Source organism: Schistocerca serialis, chromosome 4, assembly GCF_023864345.2.
Source record: "Schistocerca serialis cubense isolate TAMUIC-IGC-003099 chromosome 4, iqSchSeri2.2, whole genome shotgun sequence".
NCBI lineage: Eukaryota > Metazoa > Arthropoda > Insecta > Orthoptera > Acrididae > Schistocerca > Schistocerca serialis.
The window spans coordinates 846,482,527-846,498,176 of NC_064641.1; the positions used below are offsets into that span (position 1 = coordinate 846,482,527).

Below are 15,650 nucleotides of genomic sequence, written 5' to 3' on the forward strand. Positions count from 1 at the left end.
GTATGAATGTGACACCACAGCTGGTGATGGACAGCTCTCATGGACTGGACACATCAAAGGAAATCCTGATGAAGTTACGTTCAGCAGAATTGTACACTGTGCAGTAGGTGTGACATAATCAAGCGATATTCTGCTGTGTCTGCCTGTGACAAATTGTTGAAAGAGTCTTACTGGTTGCACTTGTCCCCCAAAGTCACTCAAAAGATAGGTAGTCAGCACACATGCTTTGGATACATGGGAGGGGCATTGTCGACACCTGAGAATCATTAAACTGAACATCGTATAAGTCACTGTCTTGTGTTCATACTTCCCTGGCACTATAAGTGTGAGATGGTTCCATTGCTGTGACATATAAGATGAGATGAAGAATGCAGGATAATTCATAGTAGGTGCTGACATTTGTTGTGCCAGCACCAATGGAGAGAGAACCGAGGTGATGATGCTCCAGATAAAATGACTGACTGTTATAATGTCAAGTTGAACAAATATATTTCAAGGACGACACAATACATGTAAGTCACAGATCAAGTAAACAAAGTAAGACAAGTGTACACTTTAACAGTCAAATCTGAAATGAGTCCGAGTCTAGTGGCTGTTGGCTGGCTGGCCGCTTAGGTGGCACTGCTGCTGCATGGCTGGCAGACAGCGCCGCATGCAGAGGATGCATGTAACTGTGTGGTGGCACTTTGAATGATCGGCGAGTCACAACACTTTTAGCCCCTTTGAAGTTTTTTGCACATGTCTTGATGGAGGTGGCCTGTGGGTTGCTAATGTCCATTGCTTTTGTTTGACTGGCTGTAAAGTCTTGAGGAGGAGGCTTCCCGTATGTATGGAAGTGTCCCCGATGATAACGGGTCGAAATGACAGGAGATGTGGGGGTCGCATTGGCTGGGGCCCCATGCACCAACCTGCCCATTGCGGCAAGTCTGGTTGTTATAACAGGAGACATGAGCGATGGGTCCACGTCCGTAGGAGAAGGAGGCGAGTAGAGTTGTTCCGACAGATGGTGGTCATCTGGTTCCTGCATGGGCACGTCTCCTGTTGGCGTCGGTTCTTGTGCTGGCACCGAGATGATGGTGAGAGGACTGCATTGTGAGTAATGAGAGATTCCAGGATCCCAAGCATCAGGTAGAGCCGAAAGTGGTGTAGCGGCATCCGGAACAGGCGTTGCCGGCGCATGAGGCCGAAGCTGGTCCGAATGACGCACTGCAACACCCGTGTCCATCTGGATGTCATACAGGCGTCGACCACAGTGTCGTAAGATGTGGCCAGGACTCCATTTTGGCCGCCTGCCATATCCCCATACACATACAAGGTCGCCGGTGGTGAACCGGCCAAGCGAAGGCACCCGCGGCCATGAGATGGAAGGCCGCAGAAGATGAAGTAGCGTGCGGGGCTGTCGGCCATGTAAGAGCTCAGCCGGGCTGTGGTCACCCATGGGGGTGAAACGGTAAGAAGCCAGAAATTGGAGAAGCACATCATCAGTAGCAGATGAAGAAGTCAGGAGTTTCCTCATCTGAGCCTTAAATGTGCGGACCAGTCATTCAGCCTCACTGTTTGACTGTGGATGGAATGGAGGGGCCATGACATGCATGATGAATTGGAAGACACAAATTTCGGACCATTATCAGTAACAAGAGTAGAGGGAAGGCCTTCCAAAGAGAAAATGCAAGCTAGAGCATTTGTGGTTGCCACGGTGGTAGGCGACATGCAACAGATAATGAAAGGAAAGTTAGAGTAGGTGTCAATAACGAGAAGCCAATAAGTACCTAAAAAAGTTCCTGCGAAGTCAGCATGAATAACTCCCAGGGCTTTGCAGGCAAAGGCCACGGTGACAAAGATGACTTCGGGGCGGTGGCCTGTGACGCACAAGGGCCGCAAGCAGCGACCATGTGTGTGGTTTCAGAGTCGATGCCTGGCCAGTACACATGACGGCGCGCCAGAGATTTTGTGCGAGAGACACTCCAGTGCTGTTGGTGAAGAAGGCGCAAGACCAAAGCACACAAAGACGCAGGTACCACAACACACAGCGAACCATTGTCGGTGGAAAGGAGGATAACACCATCCCTAGCCATGAGGTGGTAACGCAAAGCATAGTAGTTCTGCAATGGATCAGAAGTCTTAGTGGATGGACGATCTGGCCAACCCTTCTGAATACAGTGTAAAACCCAGGAGAGGGTAGGGTCAGAACCCATAGCAGCCACCAGCCGGTCCCCGGTGGTGGGGAACCCGTCCACAACCCGCTGCTCAGCAACATCCAGGTGGAAACACAAAAGTTCATCCCTATCAAATGCCAGATCAGGCCACTTGGGAAGGCGAGACAGTGCATCAGCATTTGCATGTTGAGCCGTCGGCCGGAAATGAATCTCATAATTGAAATGAGACAAGTAAAGAGCCCAATGCTGGAGGCGGTGTGCAGCCTTGTCGGGAAGTGACGTTGATGGATGAAACAAGGAAACAAGTGGTTTGTGACCCATAACAAGATGAAATTTGGATCCATACAGAAAAACACCAAACTTATGAAGAGCATAAATAATGGCCAAACCTTCTTTTTCGATTTGGGAATACTTTCATTGGGCATCCGTGAGCGTTTTGGAGGCATAAGCAATGGGTTGTTCAGAACCGCAGAAAAACGGTGCGCAAGGGCTGCACCAACCCCGTATTTAGAGGCATCCATGGCAAGAACAAGATTTTGGCCAGGTCGATAAGTAGCCAGCCATGGGGCCTGTTTCAGCATAGTCTTCAATTACTGGAAAGCCGCATCGCATGATGTGGACCAGTGAAAAGGAACATTTTTACGCAACAGGCGATGCAACTGCTGAGCCACCGAAGCAGCAGACATTATTCCTGTGATAGTATGCTATTTTCCCCAAGAAGGCCTGCAGTTCCTTAACAGATGTAGGGTGAGGAAGGGCATCGATCGCAGTGACAGTTTGCTGAAGCAGATGAATACCATCCCGAGAGAGTTGAAACCCCAAGTACATGATAAATGCCTGAAAAAATTTTGGTTTCTGAAGATTACACTTAAGACCGGCAGTCTGTAAGACATGAAAAAGTGTGCGGAGATTCTGAAGATGTTCTTCAGTGGTGGAGCCAGTGACAACAATGTCATCCATGTAACTTATACACCCAGGGACAGTGAGCAATAATTGTTCCAAGAATCGCTGAAAGAGAGCAGGGGCACTGGCAACCCCGAAAGGCAATCGTTGGTATTGATAGAGGCCAAAAAGCGTGTTAAGAACCAGAAACTGCTGGGAAACAGCATTGAGAGGAAGTTGATAAGCTTCTGACTGGTCAAGTTTAGAAAAATACTGGCCTCCAGCAAGTTTAGTGAACAGTTCTTCAGGTCGAGGCATAGGGTAAGTGTTGATGAGGCATTGAACGTTTACAGTGGCTTTGAAATTGCCACAGAGACAAATATCACCATTGGGCTTAGCAACGATGACGACAGGAGAGGACCACTCACTGAAAGTGACAGGAAGCAAGAACCCTGAAGCCGTGAGACAATCCAGCTCCCGTTTGACCCGATCACGAAGGGCCGCAGGAAGGGGCCGAGCCCAAAAGAACTTAGGCCAAGCAGTGGGTCTGAGCGTGATATGAGCTTCAAAGTCATTTGCACCAGGAGAAAAAGGGATGAAAATGTCATTGACAAGGAATCCAATTGAGCATAAGGAATAGCATCAGAGATGATATTGACGGAGTCATCTATGGAGAACCCAAAAATGCGAAACGCATCGAAACCAAAAAGATTCTCCACATTACTATGGTCGACCACAAATATGGGAACAGTGTGAATGACAGATGTGTAAGATACCTCAGCATCAAATTGTCCCAAGAGAGAAATCTTCTGTTTATTGTAAGTCCGTAATTGCCTAGTGATAGGTGACAGGATTGGAGGACCTAACTGTAGATACGTCTGAGAATTGATGATAGTCGCAGCAGAACCAGTATCCTCCTGCATGCGAACATCCTGACCAAGTATTTGGACAGTGAGGAATAGCTTCCCTGAAAGGGGAGAAGTACAATTGACAGACAACACAGAAGCAGAATCAGCGTCATGTGCATCAACATCAGGTATGCGGTCGGATTTGCAAATGGATGACATATGACCCTTCTTTTTGCATCTGTGACACACAGCCCAACAGTGGGGACAATCCTCTCATGAATGTTTTGTAAAACACTGCGGACTTGAAGGAAGTTGCCATGGGGTTTGCTGCAGTTTCTTAGAGGTTTGTTTACAGTTAGGCCGAGGCTGCACTTGGGAGCATACTTCGGCCACATCGGCCGGCGGGGACATGCCGCATGCTTCGTCAACAGCGCACAAAGGTTGTACGTCCCTGACATCACCCCCTGCCTCTATTTGCACTCCAGCGGCACCAGAAATTTCAAAAGACTGAGCGATGGATAGGACTTCATCTAGAGTCAGATTTGCCAACTGAAGGGCACATTGCCTAACTACTTTGTCGGGCGCTGACCAGATAATAGCATCCTGTACCATGGAATCGGCATAGGATTCTTTGTGAACATCAGTAATAAATTGACACTTTTGACTGAGGCCATGAAGTTCAGCAGCCCAAGCGCGATAGGATTGATTCAGTTGTTTTTGACAATGATAACAGGCAACATGAGAGGCTACCACATGCGTATGCTTTTGAAAATATACAGACAGAAGTGACCACATTTCAACAAAGGACAAAGATGCAGGATCTTTCAAAGGAGCCAATTGCGACAACAACCGATACATTTGAGGTGAAATCCATGAAAGGAACAGAGACTTACATGTTTGGTCATCCGCAACATGAAATGCCGAGAAGTGCTGTCGAAGACGTTTTTCATAATCAGACCAGCCTTCCACCATCTCATCCTAAGGAGGAAAAGGAGGGAGAGACAATGACGAGAGATGCCCCACATTGGATGCCATGACAAAATCACGAATCGCACTTGTGAGAAGAATTTGCTGTTCGATGAGACCTTGCAATAGTTTCTCTAAAGTAGCCATGGAAACTGTGGGTCAATGATGAAAAAGAAATATTTACTACCTCTACGCCAATTGTTATAATGCCAAGTTGAACAAATATATTTCAAGGATGACACAATACATGTAAGTCACAGTTCAAGTAAACAAAGTAAGACAAGTGTACACTTTAACAGTCAAATCCGAACTGAGTCTGAGTCTAGTGACCGCTGGCTGGCTGGCCGCTTAGGTGGCACTGCTGCTGCATGGCTGGCAGACAGTGCTGCATGTAGAGGACACATGTAACTGCGCGGCGGCACTTTGAAAGATCGGCGAGTCACAACACTCACACTACTTGTGAGTAATACATAACATGCATGTGGACACTACAGAATCTCAGAACGAACTGAGTCTTGCGGTACTGCTGCACTGTGGACCAGAGAGTTTTTCCTCTGATAGCTGATGCAATTGCTGGTGACTCACCATTAGATGATTTGATGATATATGCATGAAGTGCTGTGATGAATACATTTAAAACATGTATTGTTTCATATAATGAGTATTAATCTGAGAGAAAACACTAAGGTGTCCAGAAAATATGTAACTGACAGATATTTAAAGAGGAAAATAACTGAGGAATATTTGAGCCCTGGAGACAGCATCATCACATTATTGAAGATTTACAACTATAAAATTTGTGTATCAGTTGTCCATTTACTCACACTTCCATACACAACATATTCGGATAAAATGATATAGGCTCATGCCTCACGTTGTTCAAATGTGCTGCTACTTATCATTGTATAATATTATTACCATACATTTAATAACTGTGCTTTACAGTTTCATAGAGTCATAGAGTGGGGAACCAACCTTTATTAGTCTTTCATTTTGTATTGTGGTGGTGCTGATCTCAGTTCCTTTCTTGAGTGCTGAAGTTTTTCTTGCTAAAATGTAGTAGTTTGGTACTAGTATTGTCAATACAACATTACCATCAGAGTAAATCAGTGATGAAAACTGTTAAAAAATTTGTTTCATTGGTAAATTCAGCATGGTTGAGGCTCAGAAATGTGGTGGAAACTCGTTGAGATTTATCCAAGTTAGATCAACTGTCTTTGTTACATTAATGAGCAGTCTGTTTGACTTAAGCCATGAGTTTAACGGCTATGTGTTTTAAGCTATAGATCTGAACAGCTTAACTCACTGGATCCATTCTTAATGCAGTCTTTTGCCGTATTTCTTAATATATTTGCAGCATGTTATAGTTAAGTTTTTAATTCCATATTTGAGATGGAAGTTTGCTGTATGTTGCACTTTGTTCTACAGTTTATCTTGGTTTTTAAGACTTCCATTTAAACAGAGTTGTTTTCCTGTACAGACAGTCATAAAGTATTAATTATTATCTCAAAAAAATCAAGTTGCAACCATGAAACTTAGTCGTGGTGTTAGTCCTCCTCCACACATTCCCAGTGATGGCTAACTTGGCAGAGACTTTAGTGACAGACATCTGAATTTTGGGTGTTTTGGAAATATTGCACCTCAAAAATTACATTGTTGTTACTCTGGACATGCCTGCCACACAATAGTTCCTTCACCCAAGAAAAAAGAAAGTAGTCACTTAGTGCCATGTCAAGAAACTATTTGGATGGTGGCTGAGGCAAAATTTAATAGCTCAAAGAAGAAATGTGTGTATTTCTGTCCTATACAGAATGAGTTGGATCATTCTATACTGAATTTGTGGCTTAGTTAGCTCCTCTTTTAACTATAACCTACCCTACATCTCTCAAACAAAATACCGTGTCCGACAGTTGGAAGGGAGCACCGGTCACACCCATTTACATAAAGGGTGGCAGAAGTGATCCACAAAACCACCTTCCAAGAGCCTCGACATCCATTTGTTGTAGAATCTTAGAACATACTCTGAACTCAAATGTAATGAGGTATCTTGACAAAATGACCTCCTCCATTCCAACAAGTGTGTATTTTGAAAACGTGAGTCACATTAAACCCAACTCACACTTTTCTCACATGATATACTGACAGCTTTGGATCAATGCAGTCAGATAGATGCAGTATTTCTTGATTTCTAAAAAGTGTTTGACTCAGTACCCCAATACACTTATTATCAAAAGTACAATTGTATGGGGTAACAAGTGAAATTTGTGACTGAATTGAAGATTTTTTTCATTGGTAGGATGCAGCATGTTATCTTGGATGGAGAGTCATCGACTAATGTAGAAGTAACTTCAGGTGTGCCCCTAGGAAGTGTGTTAGGGCCCTTGCTGTTTATTTTATATATTAAAGACCTTGTGGAAAATATTAATAGTAACATCAGACTTTTTGCAGATGATGCAGTTATCTATTATGAAGTACTGTCTGAAAGAAGTTGCGTAAATATTCAGTGAAATCTTGATAACATTTCAAAGTGGTACAAAGATTGTCAATTTGCTTTAAATGTTCAGAAATGTAAATTTTTTCACTTCACAATTAAAAGTTAGTATCCTGTGACTTTAATATCAAAGAGCCACAGTTGCAGTCAGTCAACTTAAACAAATACCTGGGAGTAACATTTTGTAGGGATATGAAGTGGAATGATCACATAGACTCAGTTGCAGGTAAGGCAGGTGGTAGGCTTTGTTTTATTGGTAGAATACTGGGGAAATGCAATCAGTCTACAAAGGAAATTATTTACCGATCAATCCTGCAACCTATCCTAGAATATTGTTCAAATGTTTCGGACTCATACCAAATAGGAGTAACAGGAGATATTGAACACATACAGAGAACGGCAGCACAAATGGCCACAAGTTCTTTTTTATCGGTACGAGAGCATCACAGGAATGCTGAAGAAATTGAACTGCCACACTCTTGAAGATAGACATAAACTATCCCAACAGAGCCTACTTACAAAGTTTCAACAACTGGCTTAAAATGATGACTCTAGGAATACCCTACAATCCCATACATATCACTCCCATAGGGATTGTGAGGACAAGAATAGATTAATTACAGCACACACAGAGGTGTTAAACAATCATTCTTCCCACATTCCATATGTGAATGGAATGGGAAAAAACCACTAATAACTGGTACAAAGGGACATACCATATACCATATGTTTCACAGTGGTTTGCAAAGTATAGATGTGGATGTAGATTGTGGTGGACCAAAATCACTCCCTCGGACAGCTTCCCATAACCTCATCAGGAGACTTTGGTATCATGCTCCAGTGATGTTTTGCCCCATATGAGCATTATATCTTAGCACCATTGTATGGTGATCCCAGAAAACACACAGCATCACCTTTCCCTACGATGGTTTGGTCGACACCTTTTTGGCTGTGGTGATTCCATTTGCTTCCACTGCTTGCTTTGCTCCTTTGTCTCAGGGACATAATGATATACCCATTACTCAACTATGTTAGTTAAGCACCTAAAGGAATCATCTGGACTGGCGTGAAACAGCTGCTACATTTTTGTTTCTACTCAGTTTGGCAGGCTTTTTGAACAAGTGTGAGAAGTAGTGAAACCCAGTAGCCAGTGACATTTGTCACATTCAAAATGTCATGCAACATTCTGAAAACTGATCTGTGACTTTTTTTCACTTTTTCCAATATTGCCTCAGTTTTGATTTGCGCATTCTTCAAGCATCTATAGCCTCCACTTTTCTTGTAATTCCAAGTTCTTCACAGAAAATGGTCCGTCATATTGTTATTTGTCATTCAAATTTCTTTGGATACAATGGAAATGACTGTGTCACCTAACCATTGTGTCACATGTTGATCTTTAATGCCACACATTTCCATTAACACAGTACAGATTGTTGTTGAGTTGTTACCCTCCAAATACCATAAGTGAATTACTACCTGTTGCTCTGCTTGTAGTGGCATGGCAATTTCAATGTGTAACAGGGCTGCCGACATGCATCAGCAAACAAATGAAAATTTAATTACAAACTATTATTTTTCCAAGGAGTATAATGAAATTTTTTGTCTACCACTGATATTTTAAAATATACAACTGTGGCATCTAGATATCAGGCACTGCTACCTCTCTAAAGTCAATTGTTTCACTTAGCCCCTTTATGTGCAAAACTGTATTTAGGATTTATCTACCCTTTTGCATCAAATACCTATCATTTCAACACTCCCATGTACCTTAATATAAATATCTTCTCTAAAAATTCCTTGAATTTTACAGACAATTTCTTGGGTGGAACCATCAATCACATTTAAGAAAAGTGCTAGATCTGTGAAACTTGTACAGCCTTATTTATATTTAACAATACCAGAGAAGGAAAGTTGCTACTCACCACAGCGGAGATGCTGAGTTGCGATAGGCACAACAAAAAGATTCACACAATTAAAGCTTTCGGCTATTAAGGCCTTGGTCAGCAGTACACACACACACACACACACACAACATGCAAACACGTCTGCAGTCTCAGAGAGCTGAGACCACACTGCTCTGTTCATCCTAGAAAGAATAGTATAAATATGATACCAGATGATACGGATTTAATCATTCCCATTTCTGCAGAATATAGAATTCACAATAGGGATTTAGAAGTGTAAATTTGAAGTAACAGATACCTAGAATAAGCCAAGTATCATTAAAGAAAGTAACTGCCTCATCCATAGAAAATCTTATTTTAAAATAATCAGTCTTCGATAGCAACTGATTAATGGAAGGATGGACCCCCCCCCCCCCCCCCCCCCCCCTACACACACACACCACACACACACACACACACACACACACACACACACACACACACACACACAAACTACCCCCATTAGGCAACTGGGGTAAGTTGGCTTGCAGTTTAATGTGGAATCCAAACCATGTATCATTCCTGATGACTCTTCACATTATTGTGGTATGAAGGCTAGATTATAAGCAAACTGAAAATTTGTGGTCCAGTTGGGATCACAGGACCTTCTGGGTATGCACCTTTCCACTGGACCACCAAGCCCGATGGGGGTTGAATGTATTCTTTAGATATAGATATGAAGGCAGGCAGACAGACTTCATAAATATCATTTTGGAGGAATCAAAAAAGGTCAGTACCTGTGTAGAATGACAGCAACTAAAATGTACCTATCATAATCATTTTATTATGTCATCATACTTTCCTTCTGTGAACACCTACAAAAAGAAGTTAGGATACACAAGTGTTTAAAATTACCTTTAGACAGGTTTACTAACATTGTATCAACGTATACCTTATATCTTTTTTCTTTTGGTAAACTTGTACATAATTCTTCTGCAAATCTCTTTCAGGTTGTATATGTGACAGCCACTTTCCCTTACATTGTTCTTATTATATTCTTCTTCCGTGGAGTGACATTGAAGGGAATGTCAGATGGTTTAAGGCATCTGTTTACACCAAAGGTAATTCCAAGAATAATACTTTGAGGATAATTTGAGAAGTAAGTTACAGACATCCTCATACATGTAGCAGTACTTCACACAGGATATATGCTTATACAGTATATAAGAAAGTTGAGACACTGCCTGTAGCTTATATTTTGAATGTGTTTTAAATTTTAAATTGTGTAACATTTTGTTCAACAATAAATGTATCATTTTATCAAATAGATTAGCTACAATAAAGTATCATTCTTTTATTTATAATACATATGGATCATTAGTTGTGTATTTGTTCATGTAGTTAACAAAAAGGATCACCATTGTACAGTGTTTGTTACTTATTTTTCAGTGGTGGACACTTGCTGATCCTGTGGTGTGGTTGGAAGCAGGAACACAGATTTTCTTTTCACTTGGTTTAGCTTTTGGAGGCCTCATAGCTTTCTCATCTTATAATCCAGTAAATAACAACTGCTACCGTGATGCCATCATGGTCTCACTTACCAACTGCTTCACCTCAATGTTTGCTGGAATTGTGGTCTTCTCTGTTATAGGTAAAATCCAAGATTATATAAAATTCTTATAACATTTAATACTGGTAGTTTGAGTAAGTGACTTAAATATTTGCATAAATAACTACTATTTTGAAGATGGCTTTTTAATTGTGACAGCATTTATCTGGCATCAGTGAATCTCTTCTCTTTGCCTTATCTTTGTGACATTTTTCTCAAAGTGTCACAACTCATCTGTTGTTAGCTTTTAATTCTATATTACTTCGTGTTGCCATTCAGTTCTTAACTTCTTTCCCATTCTTTCCAGCATTTGATTTCCTTGCCATAGGCATGTTTCTCCCAAATTTTTGTCTCCCTTTCTGAACAAATAAATTACTCATTTTAAAACATTGCATTGTTTTCACCTGTTGCCTACAAATCTGCTGCCACGTATTAAGTAGAAATTTTTACTGTCTTCAGTTGGCAACAGCTTCATTAAACAAACATTTTGACCTTTAACTTTTGCACACCATTTTATAGCTAATAAGCAGGACAAGCTCAGATGTATGTTTAAGAAATCAGAATGACCCTGCTCTGTCTTGTAAATAAAATTCTTAGTGATGGGACTTGCCCTGAATGCCTTAAAACTATGGTTGCCTTTCAAATACCCGTACCAGGTAAATGTAGACTGATATCAGTTGTCCCTAAAATAACTCAAATCATAGGAGCTGCATACATATACAGATTTACATGCATTTTGAGAATAATGAGTTACATAATGAAAGTTAGTTTGGATTTAGGCCAAACCTATCAACCATGAAAGCTATTGAAAGCATGTGAAGTAGGATTCATAGTGGTCATGAAAGGAAATGGACCACCTGTGGTATATAAACAGACTAAAGCTTTTTACTCTGTATCACATGAGATTATTACAAAAAAGCTAGAATACTATGGTATTGTTGATAAACTACTAAATTTAGTGAGATCTTACCTAAGCAACAGGCTACAATCCATGTATGGTAACAAGAAGAGTTGAAAACTAATTAAAACAGAGAAACTCTACATGGCTCTGTTCTTGCCTATTTTAATGACTTCTTAAACTAAATGGCCTGCAAAAATGTCCTATACATTGACAATATGACTATGATTTCATCCAGTGAGAATATCCAGGTAGTGCTAGACAAAAATAATAAACTATTTTTTAAAAAAGCAGTCAGTGGTGTAAAGCTAACCAGTTATGTCATATAAAACAAAAGCAGAGGGCAAAAATCAAACAATGGAAAATTCAGGATGCAAATGCAAAAAGCAGAGGATATTTATTTTAATCTGAAGGTATGAAAAGAAGGTAACCAAAGTATCAAACTGTTGGGCCTTATAATGGACCAAAGACACAAATGGGATACATGATTTTCTGCTATGTAAGGTAAGATATTCTATCAACAAAATTTAATGGTTCTTTGTTATTATGAATTCTTTCAGCTCTAGCTGCAGTATGGAGTTCTGTACAAACTGGGTATTCAGGTGGAAGAAAAAAGTATTTAGATGTATTCAAGGATTGGGTCCTAAAGAATCTTGTAAGAAACATTTTTGGCAACTCAACAAAATGATTCTCCCAATTCTTTATATGTAGCGTATAATTGCTCTGTATATCTCAAAGAAAATGTACATTTGCACAGTATCAGGGTCAACTGCATGCTAGTTCTACCATCTTCAAGATGATCACTGATACATAACAGTAGAACATCTTCAAAGTAACTTGAAGGCCATGTATAATGACTCATTCACATAAAATGTAGATATTTCATTTATGATGTGAAACTAGAAGAAAGCGTGTGTATTTCTGCAGATATATAATATAGGAGATATATAATAGAAGAGTTTGTGTATTTAATCATATAAAATATGTCTCAAAACAAAGATGATGTAACTTACCAAATGAAAGCGTTGGTATGTTGATAGAGACACTAACAAACACAAACACACACATAAAATTCAAGCTTTTGCAACCCATGGTTGCTTCATCAGGAAAGAGGGAAGGAGAGGAAAAGACGAAAGGATGTGGGTTTTAAGGGAGAGGGTAAGGAGTCATTCCAATCCCGGGAGCGGAAAGACTTACCTTAGGGGGAAAAAAGGACAGGTATACACTCGCACACACACACATATCCATCTGCACATACACAGACACAACCAGACATTTGTAAAGGCAAAGAGTTTGGGCCTTTACAAATGTCTGGTTGTGTCTGTGTATGTGCGGATGGATATGTGTGTGTGTGCGAGGGTATACCCGTCCTTTTTTCCCCCTAAGGTAAGTCTTTCTGCTCCCGGGATTGGAATGACTCCTTACCCTCTCCCTTAAAACCCACATCCTTTCGTCCTTCCCTCTCCTTCCCTCTTTCCTGATGAAGCAACTGTTTGTTGTGAAAGCTTGAATTTTGTGTGTATGTTTGTGTTTGTTTGTGTGTCTATCGACCTGCCAGCACTTTCGTTTGGTAAGTAACATCATCTTTGTTTTTAGATATATTTTTCCCACGTGGAATGTTTCCATTTATTATATCCATACTGTAGTTATATTTATTTGCTGAAGCTTGTATACAATTTTAATCCCACTGCAAGTTGAAATAAAATAAACCGTTTCACAGTGGTGATGATATGTTGAAGTTGGAGATGTGATCTTCACAAATGTAGAAATAACATATACAGACACAAGCAGACATATATATCCACTCCCAGGATTGGAATGACTCCTTACCCTCTCCCTTAAAACCAACATCCTTTCGTCTTTCCCTCTCCTTCCCTCTTTCCTGATGAAACAAGTTCAGTTACCTTAAACTGTACAATAGAAATCTTTCATGTGATTATAGAAAGAGCATAAATGTACATTTTCTTGTTCATCTCCATTACAACTGCATTAGTCAATTCCTGTATGGTGTTCTCTGGAGGAAAATCTATGCAGAAGCCAAAACAAAGAGACCATTCAACAAATTATTGTCTATAAATATTTCATATGCTACAGTAAAGGTGCACTCACACAAGCAAGAACATTACTTGATTACCTCCACATTATAGCACACATACTACCATAGGGTGTTTGGTTTTACAAGAAAGAAATGGAAGTATTTATGATGGAATAAATCGAAGAGTAATGGGAGAAAGTATGGAGATGGGGGTAAAAGTTGTAGCAGGAGACCAGGACTCAAATATAGTAAACAGGGTGACATTGATGTAGCCTGCAGTAATTATACAGAGATGTATAAAATAACACAGGATAGACTCATGTGGAGAGCTGCATCAAACCATTCTTCAGACTGAAAGATCACATCAATAACAAATCAAAAAATGACAGACAAAGGTCAATAACACCAAAGAGACTGATATGCTACTAAATAATGGGTCAAAAATAACCCACCATTATAACATAGAATGATAAAGGAAGTGTGTATTTCTGTGTTTCTTTCGGCCGATTACACTACTGATACTTGTTTTATTTTTTGTAATTTTCTATTTTTCTTAGAGTTCAATTATTTAGTGAACTATAACTATCTAGTATTGAATCGTGGAATCTGTCGGCCCTTTTTTTTTTTTTTTTTTTTTTTTAAACAACTCATACGAATTTACATGTCACCATTATGATTTAATAATGTTTATCAAATTTTCATATTTAGTGTCTTCTAATATTTGTTTTCAGTATTCTGGAAGAAAAATTATTGTTTGGAAGCATATTTGATTCTGTGACTGAAAATTTAGTTGCATATTTATCTAATGCCAAAATTTACCATCATTATTGTGCTTTAATAACATGTAGAGAAATGAAAATTCAACAAACAGAGCACTTAAAAAAGACATGTATTATATTTCAGGTTTTAAAGCAACAATGATTCATGAACGTTGCTTAGAAGAACGAAATAACATACTAGCTTCAATATATGGCAGCAGCACTGCTTCTACAAATTTCACTAATGAGACACACAGCATTTCTCCTCCTCTTCCAGAATGTGATTTAGAAAAGGAATTAGACAATGTAAGATTTAGCATTTAATCAATACATTAAACAATTTTTAATTAAGGTGCAGAAATTTTTTGAATTTTTAGAAGTGAATTTAGAAACTTTACACTGTAATAGATTGTAAGGAATAAATGAGTGGATAGATAAATTAGTATTTCACAAATAAAGTTTAAATAGTGAACAAGAAATAATTTACTCTGTTTTCCAAGTTGCTCAGATGTATTGGTTATATGCTTGTATAAATTACACTGTAAGAATAAATTTGTTACAGTCTGCTTCAGGTACTGGTTTAGCATTCATCATATTTACAGAAGCCATAAACCAATTTCCTGGAGCACAATTCTGGTCTGTGCTTTTCTTTCTGATGCTTTTTACACTTGGGATAGACTCTCAGTTTGGTACACTAGAAGGTGTTGTTACTTCTATAGTAGACATGAAGTTATTTCCTAACCTCCGCAAGGAAATTCTAACAGGTGAGTTCCAAAGTGACCTGTGTTTAAACATGATTGGATGTGGTTCTTCATAAAGTGTCCTTTGTGTTTTGTTCTTCATTAGGGCTATATCATTTTTTAAACACTGTACATTGAACACAGAAACAATGTGTAAGAAACACACTGAGTGATTTTTCTTCCTTAAGCACTGTTACAATTTATACCTCTTACAAAAATTAAGCATGATGAAAACATGCACAATTTTTTTAAATAAAACTAAACAAGCATTCAAATTTCTCTTTGTATCTTGCAAGATTTTTCACAGTTCAACATTTTACTTCTTCCGCATACACCCAGTGTTGTACTAGAATTAAATGTACTCACTTTAACAGTTTTCCCTTC

At 39.6% G+C, this 15,650-nt stretch overlaps 1 protein-coding gene across 1 annotated transcript in view; it reads left to right on the forward strand.

Moving 5' to 3' along the window:
• The window catches only part of LOC126474804 (sodium-dependent neutral amino acid transporter B(0)AT3), a 534,088-nt gene that overhangs the window by 432,057 nt on the left and 86,381 nt on the right, over positions 1 to 15,650 (forward strand). The window contains exons 8-11 of the mRNA XM_050102276.1: positions 10,237 to 10,347; positions 10,676 to 10,877; positions 14,672 to 14,832; positions 15,089 to 15,290. Of these exons, the coding sequence (XP_049958233.1) occupies positions 10,237 to 10,347; positions 10,676 to 10,877; positions 14,672 to 14,832; positions 15,089 to 15,290 (676 nt within the window). The remainder of the gene's footprint in view (positions 1 to 10,236; positions 10,348 to 10,675; positions 10,878 to 14,671; positions 14,833 to 15,088; positions 15,291 to 15,650) is intronic.